The following is a 12,836-nucleotide window of genomic DNA, read 5'->3' on the forward strand; positions in this document are numbered from 1 at the left end:
CTAACCTTCCTGGGTCGAATATACCGGAGATTACCGGGAAAAAACTAATAAGTTCGCTTGTAATTAAATGAATTTTCCATGAAGGGTGAATGTTTCCACGGAGTCAAATTTATCTTGAAGGTTACCATGCTTGGTATGGCCAATCCAAAGACCTTAGGACATTTTCCGGTAGTGAATATTGTGGATGCGGAGATTCACTCTTCTTACTTCGTTGGTTAACATTTTCTCTTGTAGTAGTCAAAGTGTCATTGAATATAGCATCAGTTTTCTGTTCTTCAGAGTTAAAATAAGGGTGAAGACTGAAATATTTTAATGGTTTTTGTAATTGCTTCCTTGAGAAGATCTACAAACTCATTTCATTCAACATTTTGGAGCTTAGGGGAGAATCTTTCATATATAATATAATATAATATAAACCCCGCAGGGGTTTGTTTTCCAAACTTTGGGGTGTTCGGCCCCACGGACCCGAGCAATGAGAGCAAGTGTAATTTCTAGGTAGTATGTTGAATCGGGTAGATTTACATTTTGTATTTTGGTAAGGAACCATTCAAACAATTAAACATAGTTGAAAGGACAAGACCACGTTCTATATAGGGCCACCCCCTGGGATTGCCATATATATGATACTTACTCCCAGATAAAGGGGGATATTCCAAGGACTCCCTGTGTAAAGTGTAAATTCCATTTTCGCAGAGAAATAAAAAACCCTTTCGCGGGAGTAGTCCAAATTGATTTTTAAGGGGCAAGTAGGTAAGAGAACGGTTCTTGACAACGGCACTATAGTGACCATGTTTCACACTGATGTAGAAGCATTTTCACAACAATAGTGCTATTAATTTTTCCATGATCTTTTTGAAGTTTTCCATAGGTGTGTATCCTCTACAATTAGCATTCCACGAAATTTGTTTTTCCGCATGTACATAGTATAAGTTCTTCAATTGGGGGAATTATACACGTTTGGATTGCTCATACATGAATACCTTGAATTATACAGGTAAATACAAACGTCACCTGTGGTAGACGTTTACATTGGTAGGAAATGTTCGACTGCTGCTCGACTTTGATCGGTCGCACAAATGTAAACAAAAATTAGTAATTAGTTTATAGTGGCATGGTTTAATTAAACGAAATGCCGAGAATTAAAGTTACTCTAACCATTTTATTAGTACATTGGCGTTTAGAGATATCTCGATTTCAAGGAGATATTGACAGTAGCCTCAAACGCAAGTGAATAAAACGTTTTTGTTCGCTGTTTGTGCGCACCTGTAGTTACAGAGGTGATTATTAAATAGTAAGTATTATTAAATGAATATTACACCTTTACGTAATACCATTGAATAATAAATCTGTATTCAATGTATTATTCAATGGTAATACCTACCAGATACTAATATTCAATATGGTTACTTTAAAATAGCTATGTAGGTACCTTTTTGTCGTGAAGCGTTGAGTTTAATTACTGATGGGTGTATTTTCTTTATATTTTTGCCTTGGTAAGTACTTTCACTTATCGAGCGAAAGCCAGCTAAAAACTTTATTTGCATTTTGGGGTCAACGGTTACTCTAATGGAGTATAAATTGTTTTATGCCAGTTGACAAACCCAATGTTTTTTTCTTGATTTTAAACGATTCTCGCAGTGATACCCATACAATCAGCGGGTAGATACCACAAAATACCTTGAATGTTTTGTTGAAAAACGCAAGCTTCGTGTTTTAATAAACAAGCTGTTCGGACTTCCCCGACATTGAATAAAGGTTTTGATCAGTTTAGTTTAGTGGCGCATTTTTGAAAAAGTAAACGTTCTTGCACATATTATTTTAATAGACACGAGTATTATTTGGTGCCACTTTCGCGTACCGTTACCTCATAGATTGTAGTAGGTGTAGCGTGAGAACAATGGTAATGAGTACCTAGTAATACAAAAACAGTGGTCTACTATTTTATTGAAAAAAGTACCTACCAAAATGTCAACATTCAGTAACTCCTAAATCCTATCTATGTACTGCTCTTATATTAAAGAACGCATCAAATAAATCCTGAATCCATATCTTCTACTAATAATGATCTAGGGAAGACTGTAAAAATTCATTTGATATCTCTCCTAGCTTCTTCAAACTGTCTACTTAGAATGAGTATCAACTCCAAAACATCGATGTCTACAATTTTGTTGGTGGTTGGCCGTTGGGTACCCACAACTGCAAAATTTTGCACGCAGCCGTATTACACTGTAAGTATGTATACCTAATGTAATGAAAAAATAAATTTCCTTTACGCACAGAACGGAATGTTTGGCCGGACCATTTGTCTGAATTCCCCATTCCTATCGCGGCTCCTTTTCTGGAACATTTCGCTAACACTTCTATCGTATGGTTCGCCATCTTCCGTTTCCCTAAATAAGTAACAGCCGATTCTTCATTTAAAATAACGCTGTTGTACTAGGCGCAGTTAAATGAAACCCGACTCTCCCTTACTGGTGCATTTAAAAGTTAATAGGCCCCTCAATTTGTAGAGTATTATTCCACTGCAGCACAAAACCAAGAATGCCTTGCTCCCAGAATTCCCTCGGGTGCGTGAGGCGATCCAATCACAGATCTCGTCCTGTGTCCGATATGAAACGGCGACCTTTCAAGTGATTCTTCATGGCTACAAAAACGTCTGGGCTATATGGCGGATCCTGGAGTATCTCCCACTTGAATTAATGTTATGATGATCTTAATACTTCTAAACAATCCACGGTGTCGTTGCCATTTGACTTCTCTCCAAACTGACACCTATTATTTTAATGAGATGGTTTTGATTATTAATGCAAACCCAATAGACTCGTAGTATTAAAAATTAGGCCCAGTTTGACATTTCGAGTCACCTAGGCTCTCCCCTACAAAAAGTGTTGACGTTGCCATTCATTTTATTTGACATAGTTCGTGTGCGGTAAATTTGTTCCGGAAAACTCGCTTGCGAAAATTCGCCACTGGAAGATCCGCCCCGGCATTCGACCCCGGAAGATTTGTCTTCGGAAAATTTGTTCTATTAAATATATTCTGGATCAAGTTTCCTTAGGGGAAGCTATCCCGAAAGCAAATTTTCTTCAGCGGGTTATCGCATAGTCCTGATCAAACGTAAAAGTACTGAAAATGCATTTGTGTTTATTGTATGCAGTATGCACCCTATAAGCCCAATGGATATTAAACAGTGTGTAACCCTAACCTCTAGTTAAATTTATTAACTGTCCAATTAGCTGTTTTAGGCAATTATAGCGAACGGATGTTTTCTCTTTGGGCAAATTTGTATGAATTTCACTGGTTACTTTTGGTTGTGCATCTCTAAATTCATCAATTTGGCACAGGCTACCATCTGCATTTATATCAAAGACGGGGCGAATCTTCCTATACCTAATACCTTAGACTATGAATGAAAGTTCTCTAAGCTTCCTACAACCGACAAAGATTGTGTTAGTGCTATCATATTGGATCTTTCCTAGGGCGTAGTTCTACAAGATATATTTTAAGTTTTCTGAAAACTTAAAAGTTAAGAGTTCGATAGTTGCAGTTGTCACTGGTAAAACAGAATAGATGCTAGATGAACGGATGATTAATAAACATGAGTCAATACAAAATAATGAAATGTAATGTGTAAAAGTCCATCACTTAAAATTCTTATGGCCCTACCATCGCATAAAACATTTACAAAGCATACCACATACAGAGAGATTCTTTTTTAAGAGAATACATGCATACAATTTCCCAATGTATCTTTTTAAAATTTAAATGAACCATATCAAAGCATTAGATTAGTTTAATCAACTTCAATAGCTTCTATTGACAAAATTTTAATTGAAGTTTGACATTTCGGGTCCAATAAACGCAAAAATGTCGACGGTGAATTGGTGGAATAAATTGGGTAATACAAATATATGTTGGACTCAATTTTTTAAACGAACGATACCATCGACACTCGCCAGCTTATGAAAATTACATCGTAATGATAAATGTAGGTATATAATTTTTGGTTTTTGTATTGAATAAAGCTTTTACTTACCTACATGTGCTCGTGTTTAATTCAGTCATTACAATATTTAATTGTTTGATCATCATTACTGATAGTTAATTTTTCTATTATTGATTCACTTGTAAAGACCTCCCATGCATTACCGCAAGCAATGTTCATTATACAGAATTGCGAGGCAGGTCGTTTAACAACCAGTATTTTTAGGTAACAATAGAAAACACGTTATAATCGAGAACCACACAACTCTTCAATGAAGTGAGCCCGTTTTAGCGGGACCATATGAATCCAACGTTGCAAAAAGAGCAATAAGTTAAGAGAATAAATTTAAATACTGTAAGGGGAGAACAAATTGCGTTACAGTTACATCATTTAACATGTACTTTTGGGTTTTCAAAATTTTTTGTATAGTTCCCCTTTTTGAGGGAAAAAGCTTCTACTTATGCTCTTTTACAAGTCATTTTAACTTACAGATCATACCACCACTGACAGATTTGGGTTCCTTGGATCTAAATTGCGTTGTACGTATTTTCCTTTGAAATTTTTTTCCCCTGAATTTGCCCCACATTCACGGTTTTACGTTTTGTAATTAAACCACATTTCAGTTGTGTAACTGGCTCCAAAAAATTCGGCGTTCAAGGTAACTTGAGAGCAAGGTGGTGCTGTAGTTCCTTTTATTGCAATAGGGTGCGGGTAATTTTAGTTATGTACAATCAAAAGAAAAACGGTTCTCTACAATGAGTTGCATTCTTTAAGGGGTAGACGGAGAGGCAAAAATGAGAGATTTTGAAAAATTGATAAAATCGGAAAGAAATATAGTTAGAAATTTCACCAAAGACGTTTACTTGTGTTCCACGTCTCTGTAATCAGTATATGTAGAGGAATTTTTTTAAAGAAAGTTTCTAATACCCTTATCTTTACGACTTTAAGTCTCACCTTGACGGAGCAATGTACAATTAATGAATTAACTAATCTCAGACTTATTTCCCAACATATAGGGTAACCCGTATTAAAAGATTAAAACACATTTTTATCGCTACATTATTTGGGCATTGACGTTGTACTTATTATACCGTTATTATAATGTATATTGCAACTAGTATTTTTACGCAACACCCCCCCCCCCCCCCTTTTACTTAATTAGGAAAATATCCACTGTAGTTTTGTTTAAAATCCCACGTACGCGATAAGCGCTATCAGTATTCGTATTTATGTCAAAGTAATGGCGCGTTGTTGTCGTTTCTTTACAGTGCCCGATTGCGAAGCTCTAAAACGGGGATTTAAAAAATTTTTTTCTACGTAATGACATAGGAATTCGAAACGAATTATTTATTGTGCGTCCCGGGATTGAGAGGTTTCTGAAAAATTAGGGACAAGTTTCTATTTTTAACTCTTCATCCCGTACCTATTTATTTATCGATAATAAAGTATTAATCACTGCCATCCGTTGTCGAGAATTCGGAAGGCTCGTTGATTTATTAATAAGGAATGTAGGTATGTATGCCTATTATTTCATACTGCTGTAATTATCACATTTACACATATGTGTGTAATTACGGTTAACCGTCGAAATGAAAACGGTTTTATTATAATGACGAATTTCAGATTAATATCAGTAGGATTAAGACAATTCAATTTGGGCACCATAATATACAGTATGCCCCGAGATGAGGTTCACACTATCCGTACTCCAAATGCAACCTTTTAGTATTTCTTTAAAATGCAAGGATTTCAATTACATTTGAAGAAAACCATCGAAATGTTGATTGGATTTACAGTTTCGGAACAAGTAAGACTTTTTATAACGAATTGCATTTTCTTCAAAAATAAAAAAAATGGTTAATTATTTATAGGTATAGCAAACTTCCTCTCGGGAGATACTGTTCGTACAAAATTGATTACAACTTCAAAATAATGAAAAGGTAACTTTATCATTGGAGTATTGGACCCAGTTTGTTAACCACCCACCATTGGTGTTACGTTTAATAGACATTTATACGAGCTCTGTTATCAAATTTAAACGGAACATGAATATTACTTGTGGTTTCAAAACTAAAAAAGTTAGTACAATAAAAACCGATAGCTACGTAGTGCTCTATTATCGAACGTCAGTTCACTTTATGCGATCTAAATCAGAACAACAATAAGTAATTCAAGTTTAAGATATAGATTGTGATTGCACAATCATTTGACACACATACCGTCATGCCCGTTTGGGGGTAAGAAATTTCCAATAAGCTTCACCAGGTGGCCTTGGTCATAGATTCGCTTATACTGTGGATTCGCTGCAACGAGTACTTTGCTTTATATAGAGGACTATAATTAGATCTTTGGTTTCCAGTGTCGTTTTGGCCAGTTTTCGTATGAAGTGAACCTTTCAACTTATCCATAGAGGTGTCGGTGCATTCAATATTGTGTCGTTTTCCAATCTCCATCAATGTAACGGCAGAAATAAAGACCAGAGACTGGTGGTGAGTTATTGTTTAAATAAATAAATATGCTATTGCGTACAGGTTTATCTAAATGCTGAAATAACGCTCACACTCACGCAGGGATGGATGAGTAAAACGTTAGCAATAGCACATTTTTGAATAGGAAATATTGTACTATGTGATTAGTATAGTATACTCGTATAATATCAATTAGGTACATAATGTTATCGAAGTTAATCATGCATTCTTGAAACATGTCCAGGAAGCACATTCAGACTGGATTAGTTTACAGTCACAACCCATGCTCTGGCGTGAAACTGCCCTCTAGAAATGAATTTCATTCTCGTTTTAAGAATACATAATTTGCTAAAAATTTCACAATTACATGTCTTGCAATCCTCGACTGCAGGGGTTGTTACTTTTGTAGTGGTCCAAATGTTTTTGTTTCTTTGATTGATTATGTTTAAATGATCTACAAGCAATCCCGAAACTGCCCTATAAAATGAAATTTCATCCGGGTTTTAATCTTACGTAATTTTCTAGAAATTTCACCCTTACATGCATAGCAATCGTCGATTACGGGGGTTGTAACTTTTGCAATGCACCAAATATTTTTGTTTCTTTGATCGATTATGTTAAAATGATCTATAAGCAACCCCGAAACTACCCTCTAAAAGTAAATTTCATTCGCATTTTAAACTTATCTGATTTTCTAGAAAATTCACACCTACATGCATAGCAATCGTCGATTACGGGGGTTGTAACTTTTGCAATGCACCAAATATTTATGTTTCTTTGATCGATTATGTTTAAATGATCTATAAGCAACCCCGAAACTGCCCTCTAAAAGTAAATTTCATTCTGGTTTTAAACTTACGCAATTTTCTAGAAATTTCACACTTACATGCATAGCAATCGTCGATTACGGGGGTTGTAACTTTTGCAATGCACCAAATATTTTTGTTTCTTTGATCGATTATGTTTAAATGATCTATAAGCAACCCCGAAAGTGCCCTCTAAAATTAAATTTCATTCTCGTTTTAAACCTACGTAATTTTCTAGAAATTTCACACTTACATGCATAGCCATCGTCGATTACGGGGGTTGTAACTTTTGCAATGCACCAAATATTTTTGTTTCTTTGATCGATTATGTTTAAATGATCTATAAGCAACCCCGAAACTGCCCTCTAAAAGTAAATTTCATTCTCGTTTTAAACCTACGTAATTTTCTAGAAATTTCACACTTACATGCATAGCCATCGTCGATTACGGGGGTTGTAACTTTTGCAATGCACCAAATATTTTTGTTTCTTTGATCGATTATGTGTAAATGATCTATAAGCAACCCCGAAACTGCCCTCTAAAAGTAAATTTCATCCTCGTTTTAATCTTACGTAATTTTTTAGAAAGTTCACACTTACATGCATAGCCATCGTCGATTACGGGGGTTGTAACTTTTGCAATGCACCAAATATTTTTGTTTCTTTGATCGATTATGTTTAAATGATCTATAAGCAACCCCGAAACTGCTCTCTAAAAGTAAATTTCATTCTGGTTTTAAACTTACGCAATTTTCTAGAAATTTCACACTTACATGCATTGCAATCGTCGATTACGGGAGTTGTAACTTTTGCAATGCACCAAATCTTTTTGTTTCTTTGATCGATTATGTTTAAATGATTCTATAAGCAACCCCGAAACTGCCCTCTAAAATTAAATTTCATTCTCGTTTTAAATTTAAGTCTTTTTTTTAGTAATTTGACACTTACATGCATAGCAATCCTCAACTGCAGGGGTTGTAACTTTTGTAGTGGTCCAAATGCAATTATTATAAAGTTTTTTTTTTCTTAATTGAACTACGGTTTCTATAGGTGCGACTATGGTGTTTCTTACAAGTTATTTAGTTGTGATGTGCGTTTTCTATATTGTAATGTGCTTCTACCCAGTATAAATTAAATTGGAATATGTCTATAGCGCGTTCGCATCTCCAGATGCAGTATGGGGTCTTATGGACTAATTGCCTCTCTTACTAGTTTGCGTCATTCTTCGATAATACTATCCTTGTTTCTGACCGCAGTGATGTCAAATTGACATTATGATTAAATTGAAGTATTAAAACAAAACATAATCTCCTTGTGCTGTCATTGACACGTTTGGCAAGCATGTACTGTATGTCCATAAGCACCATACTGCATCTGGAGGTGCGAACGCGCTATAGGAATATGTAGTCGCAAAGTCTTTATGTGAAAATCTGTCTTTCTAATTGACACGTGGACGATTGCTATATTTAACGACAGAATGGTGTATGCGTTCATTAAGCATACCTAACACTATTTTGCCATAGAAGATTCCGTTTAAAATCTATTGGATATAATTTGACGTTTGAACGACTTTTGTTGATTATTCGCAGAGTTGACCGTTGACGTTTGATATCCACTTGGTATAAATTTAGACATACTTCAACAAATGTTAGATGTCCACTACCTCTCCTTTGGCAGGCTAAATGGTTTGTGCATATTGATATCAACCCGTATAAGGCACATAAAAACATAGCTATTGTGTTTGAATGATATAAGATCCATCATTAAAGAGTTATCCTTGTGACATTGTTTTAAATTCAATCTTCATAATCCTCTGAATTACACAACTGGACTTGAGTGATCACAATTCAAGGGTAACGTTGACATTCCTGATTTGTACAAAGTTTAATAATATGGGTGAAGAGTTGCCTCAGAATACTGACAATTACTTTAATTTCATAGTACCTAACTGCATTTCACTAAGGCTCTTAAACCATCCTTCTGTTCTTCTATGACATAAAATCCTGTTGCGTCTTGTAAAAGTGACTAAATGAATCATTTTGAATTTCAGAGTGGAATTATCGCTAGTTCAAAAGCAAAATCTAGCCATGGAACCTTCGGTTCAAGTTAAAGTAAATGCTTTACAATCCAATAAGAAAGACTACTGGAGATCATTGGTGGCGTATTGGATTTTGGGACTTTGCAATAATTATGGATACGTCGTCATGCTCTCCGCTGCCAATGACATCTTGCACCAGCAGGTAAGATATTACAAATTATGATCCTATATCAACATTCAATATTTTAGACAGAGCGCAACTCTACATCTACATTAAACGGAGGCAACACTGATAGAGATTGCAACTACATTTCAACAGGAGCAATTTTATTGGCCGATATCTTACCTTCTCTATTGATTAAAATTATCGCTCCTTTTTTACCTTTCTTTATTCAGTAAGTCTCTATTACTCATCGTTAAATGAATTTAAGCTATCGATATTATAGTATACGAGTACTGATTTGCGTGATGGTTGCTTCCATGGGATTTATATTGGTAGCGTTTAGTGAAACCCAATGGATGTCCATTACGGGAGTAGTTTTTACGGCGCTTTGTTCGGGACTGGGTGAAGCTTCTTTGTTGCAATATAGCTCGTTCTATGACAAGTAAGTAGGTGAAGCTGCATTAGATGTGGCACACGGATGAATTCATCTTGAATTTAGAGACGTCATTTCAACTTGGTCTTCAGGAACAGGCGGAGCTGGAATAGCTGGAGCGCTATCGTATGCCACACTGAATGCGTTGGGCATCCGAACCACCCTACTCATAATGCTAGTAGTACCTGTTACAATGGCAATATCGTAAGTCGATATCTTCAATTACCCTTTTTCAAAGTTGACTGTTTTCAGATTTTGGATAATTTTGCCTAGGCCGCAGGTTATTGCCGTAGGAGATACAAATACCTTACAAGAACTCCCATTTAAAGAAAAAGTACGAATACTTCCATCGTTATTCAAGTTCATGATCCCTATTGGACTAGTCTACTTATTTGAATATTTTATAAATCAAGGAATGGTGCGTAGGTACTTGTTTGAAAACCAAGTAGCTACTTAGCATTAATCATTTTTAGTATGAACTTATCAATTTCGAAGGCATCTTCCTTAACAAAGCTGAACAGTATAGATGGTTACAAGTTGATTATCAAATTGGCGTATTTATTTCCAGATCATCTGTTAATATTTTTCACATTCGGAAAATTTGGTTGATGTCAGTCTTTCAAGTAAGTACAAGAAGAAGCACTTTTTAAATAGGAAAACATTTTCCCAGTATTCGGCGATCACTGTCACAAATTCAATTTAAAGAATCATGACAATTGGATATGATGCAAAACAGGAAAAAAATGATGAGATGTGTTTTAAGCGGTTCAATTGTTTCAGCTCATTAATGTGGCTTTTTTCACAACGGAAGCCATATTTTATTACATCCCCAGCTTTTGGATCGTATTAGCCTTAACTTTTTGGGAAGGATTGCTAGGGGGAGCAGCATACGTTAACACCTTCTACAAAATTTCGAATGAAGTATTTAGAAGTATGTGAATAAGTGCCCTGTAATGTATGATTTGTTTTTAGACACCAGAAGAACACAAGCAGTTTTCGTTAGGTGCTACCAGTTTTGCGGATGCCGTTGGAATTACATTAGCCGGCATTATCGCTATATCTGCTCACAATAGCATATGTTCGCTACCAAAACCTCAACGACTGTCTACTTAGTACTGTATGTACTTATGTAAATAGATCCAAATAGTAGAATTGTATAAAACATGTACATCATGCGCGGTAATACATTTTTGAACCGTTAAAAGGTGCTACAATTGAGGCTTCAACACCTTTCCCTTCCACCTATTTTCCTTCTTTGTTTTGCCTTCAAATTAATCCCTTACAGAAGGAGCATTTATCCAGTTTCCATTCAACGTCATGGGGATCAGTATCTACAGATTTATTTATTATTATCCCTCTCGTTCTGGGCCCTTTTAATAATTTCAAATAAGTAACAGTGAAAAATACACTTCAATGTAATGAGTAAACCGTAAACGTCATGTCTTCTTTTTATTCTGGGTACATCTAGCTTAACTTCTCCTAATAAATATGTAGAGCGGTATCGTTGTGCAGTAGACAGTATGAAAAAATTATTATTCATACTCGAATAAAATACCCAACCCAGTCACTGATTTACAACCCTTAGACATTAGATTGTTAGGAATGAAAGAGGGGGTGAAATTTTTTTTGAAAACGAAGCCACTGCATTTTGAAGAACTGACAGAAGTCAGAAAAATTGCGCTGCTGTGATTACATGAATATATACAGTACACTTGTCTCTAAAATTAATAACAAGATACGAAGAAGAATAGTAGGTATAAGATTTTCAGTAGGAGACTTTTTTCTACTCAGCCCGCATTCGGAAACCAAACTTTTAATCCGGCTCATATTCAATAGCGCACTGATCTTTGAACTCGTAGAAACCGATCGGCGAAGGTTTGAAATCGCTGTCTCTTTTCGTTCTCGAGTTAGACGAGGGAAAGAGTGTAATTTATTATTATTATAAAACAAATATAGAAAAAAGGTACCTATTGTGTTTATTTTTTTCATGTGATACAGTAATATCGCTCCATTTAACAATTTGTGGGGGTTGCAACCTCTAACACAGGGTTACAGTAACAAGAATAATTTTTGTATAAAAGTTTGCCCAGTCGTTTAGCAGGAGTTCAGTCACTAATACACGTACAGAAGAAATTGATATATAAAGAAGAAGAAGGTAGGTATTTATATTTATCGTTATTTTCTTATTTTATTAGCACTATTAGTCTAGGCGATAAAGACATCTAACTGGACATTTTGAGGTGGAAAAAAAAATGGTGGAATATGTTCAGTTAGGTGTCAGAAACAACATATTAAAAATCCCACCCTCCAGACCCTGTGCTAAAGGCTCCAGCCACCCCACCATCCCCCAAAAACCGTGTTTTCGCTCTTTTTGGCTGATATCTCGCGACCTATGAGGTCTATATGAAATATTTTTAGCTGAAAATATTTCTCGGGAAATTTCATGCAAGGTAGATACCCAGAAGTTAGCCTAGGTGTACCTCTTAGCCTAGAAAATTCATAAAAGGAGGCGAAAATCATCAATTTTCGTGTTTTTTTGCGGTTTTTTGCAAATATATCGCGACCTTCAGGGCTAGATGAAATATGTTTAGCTGAAAATGCTCTTCGTGCAATGTCATACGAGATATGTAACTGAAGAGTTGGCGTAAAGTCACCTTTCACCTTCAACTTTCATGTGTGAGGAAAATATTCATTGTAAAACAAACTATTTCTATGTACCATTTATTCACGTAAAAACAATATTTTCATATTAAAATATTCACACATTCATTTATACCTCAACGTAATCATTATTCTCTGCAGATTCCACTTCTTCAGGCTCTACGACGTTCTCTAGTGCTAGTGGGTGGTCTGAAATGACCGACTCGTAGTTCTCCTCGCCTTCCGCTTTACCTGCATGGGCACCCTGAAACGACGACGTCCCATTTAGGCACGATGTTCCATG

General features: G+C 35.6%; 1 protein-coding gene across 12 annotated transcripts; it reads left to right on the forward strand.

Moving 5' to 3' along the window:
* Positions 1-1,111: 1,111 nt before the first annotated feature.
* LOC116165387 (battenin-like) lies at positions 1,112-11,096 on the forward strand. Of its 12 annotated transcripts, XM_031479795.1 has the most exons (12): positions 5,201-5,497; positions 5,609-5,792; positions 5,857-5,925; positions 6,345-6,474; positions 9,309-9,498; positions 9,546-9,691; positions 9,743-9,901; positions 9,959-10,096; positions 10,145-10,310; positions 10,366-10,515; positions 10,673-10,813; positions 10,865-11,096. In XM_031479795.1, exons 5-12 carry the CDS (start codon positions 9,346-9,348, stop codon positions 11,003-11,005), a joined length of 1,194 nt encoding a protein of 397 aa, XP_031335655.1. In that variant the 5' UTR covers positions 5,201-5,497; positions 5,609-5,792; positions 5,857-5,925; positions 6,345-6,474; positions 9,309-9,345; the 3' UTR covers positions 11,006-11,096. The 12 variants fall into 12 exon arrangements, with proteins under 12 accessions (XP_031335663.1, XP_031335665.1, XP_031335659.1 ...); XM_031479799.1 differs by lacking the exons at positions 5,201-5,497; positions 5,609-5,792; positions 5,857-5,925 and adding exons at positions 1,113-1,291; positions 2,107-2,228; XM_031479793.1 differs by lacking the exon at positions 6,345-6,474.
* The last annotated feature ends 1,740 nt before the right edge of the window (positions 11,097-12,836 follow it).

Source organism: Photinus pyralis, unplaced genomic scaffold (genome assembly GCF_008802855.1).
Source record: "Photinus pyralis isolate 1611_PpyrPB1 unplaced genomic scaffold, Ppyr1.3 Ppyr1.4_LG3a, whole genome shotgun sequence".
NCBI classification, from domain to species: domain Eukaryota; kingdom Metazoa; phylum Arthropoda; class Insecta; order Coleoptera; family Lampyridae; genus Photinus; species Photinus pyralis.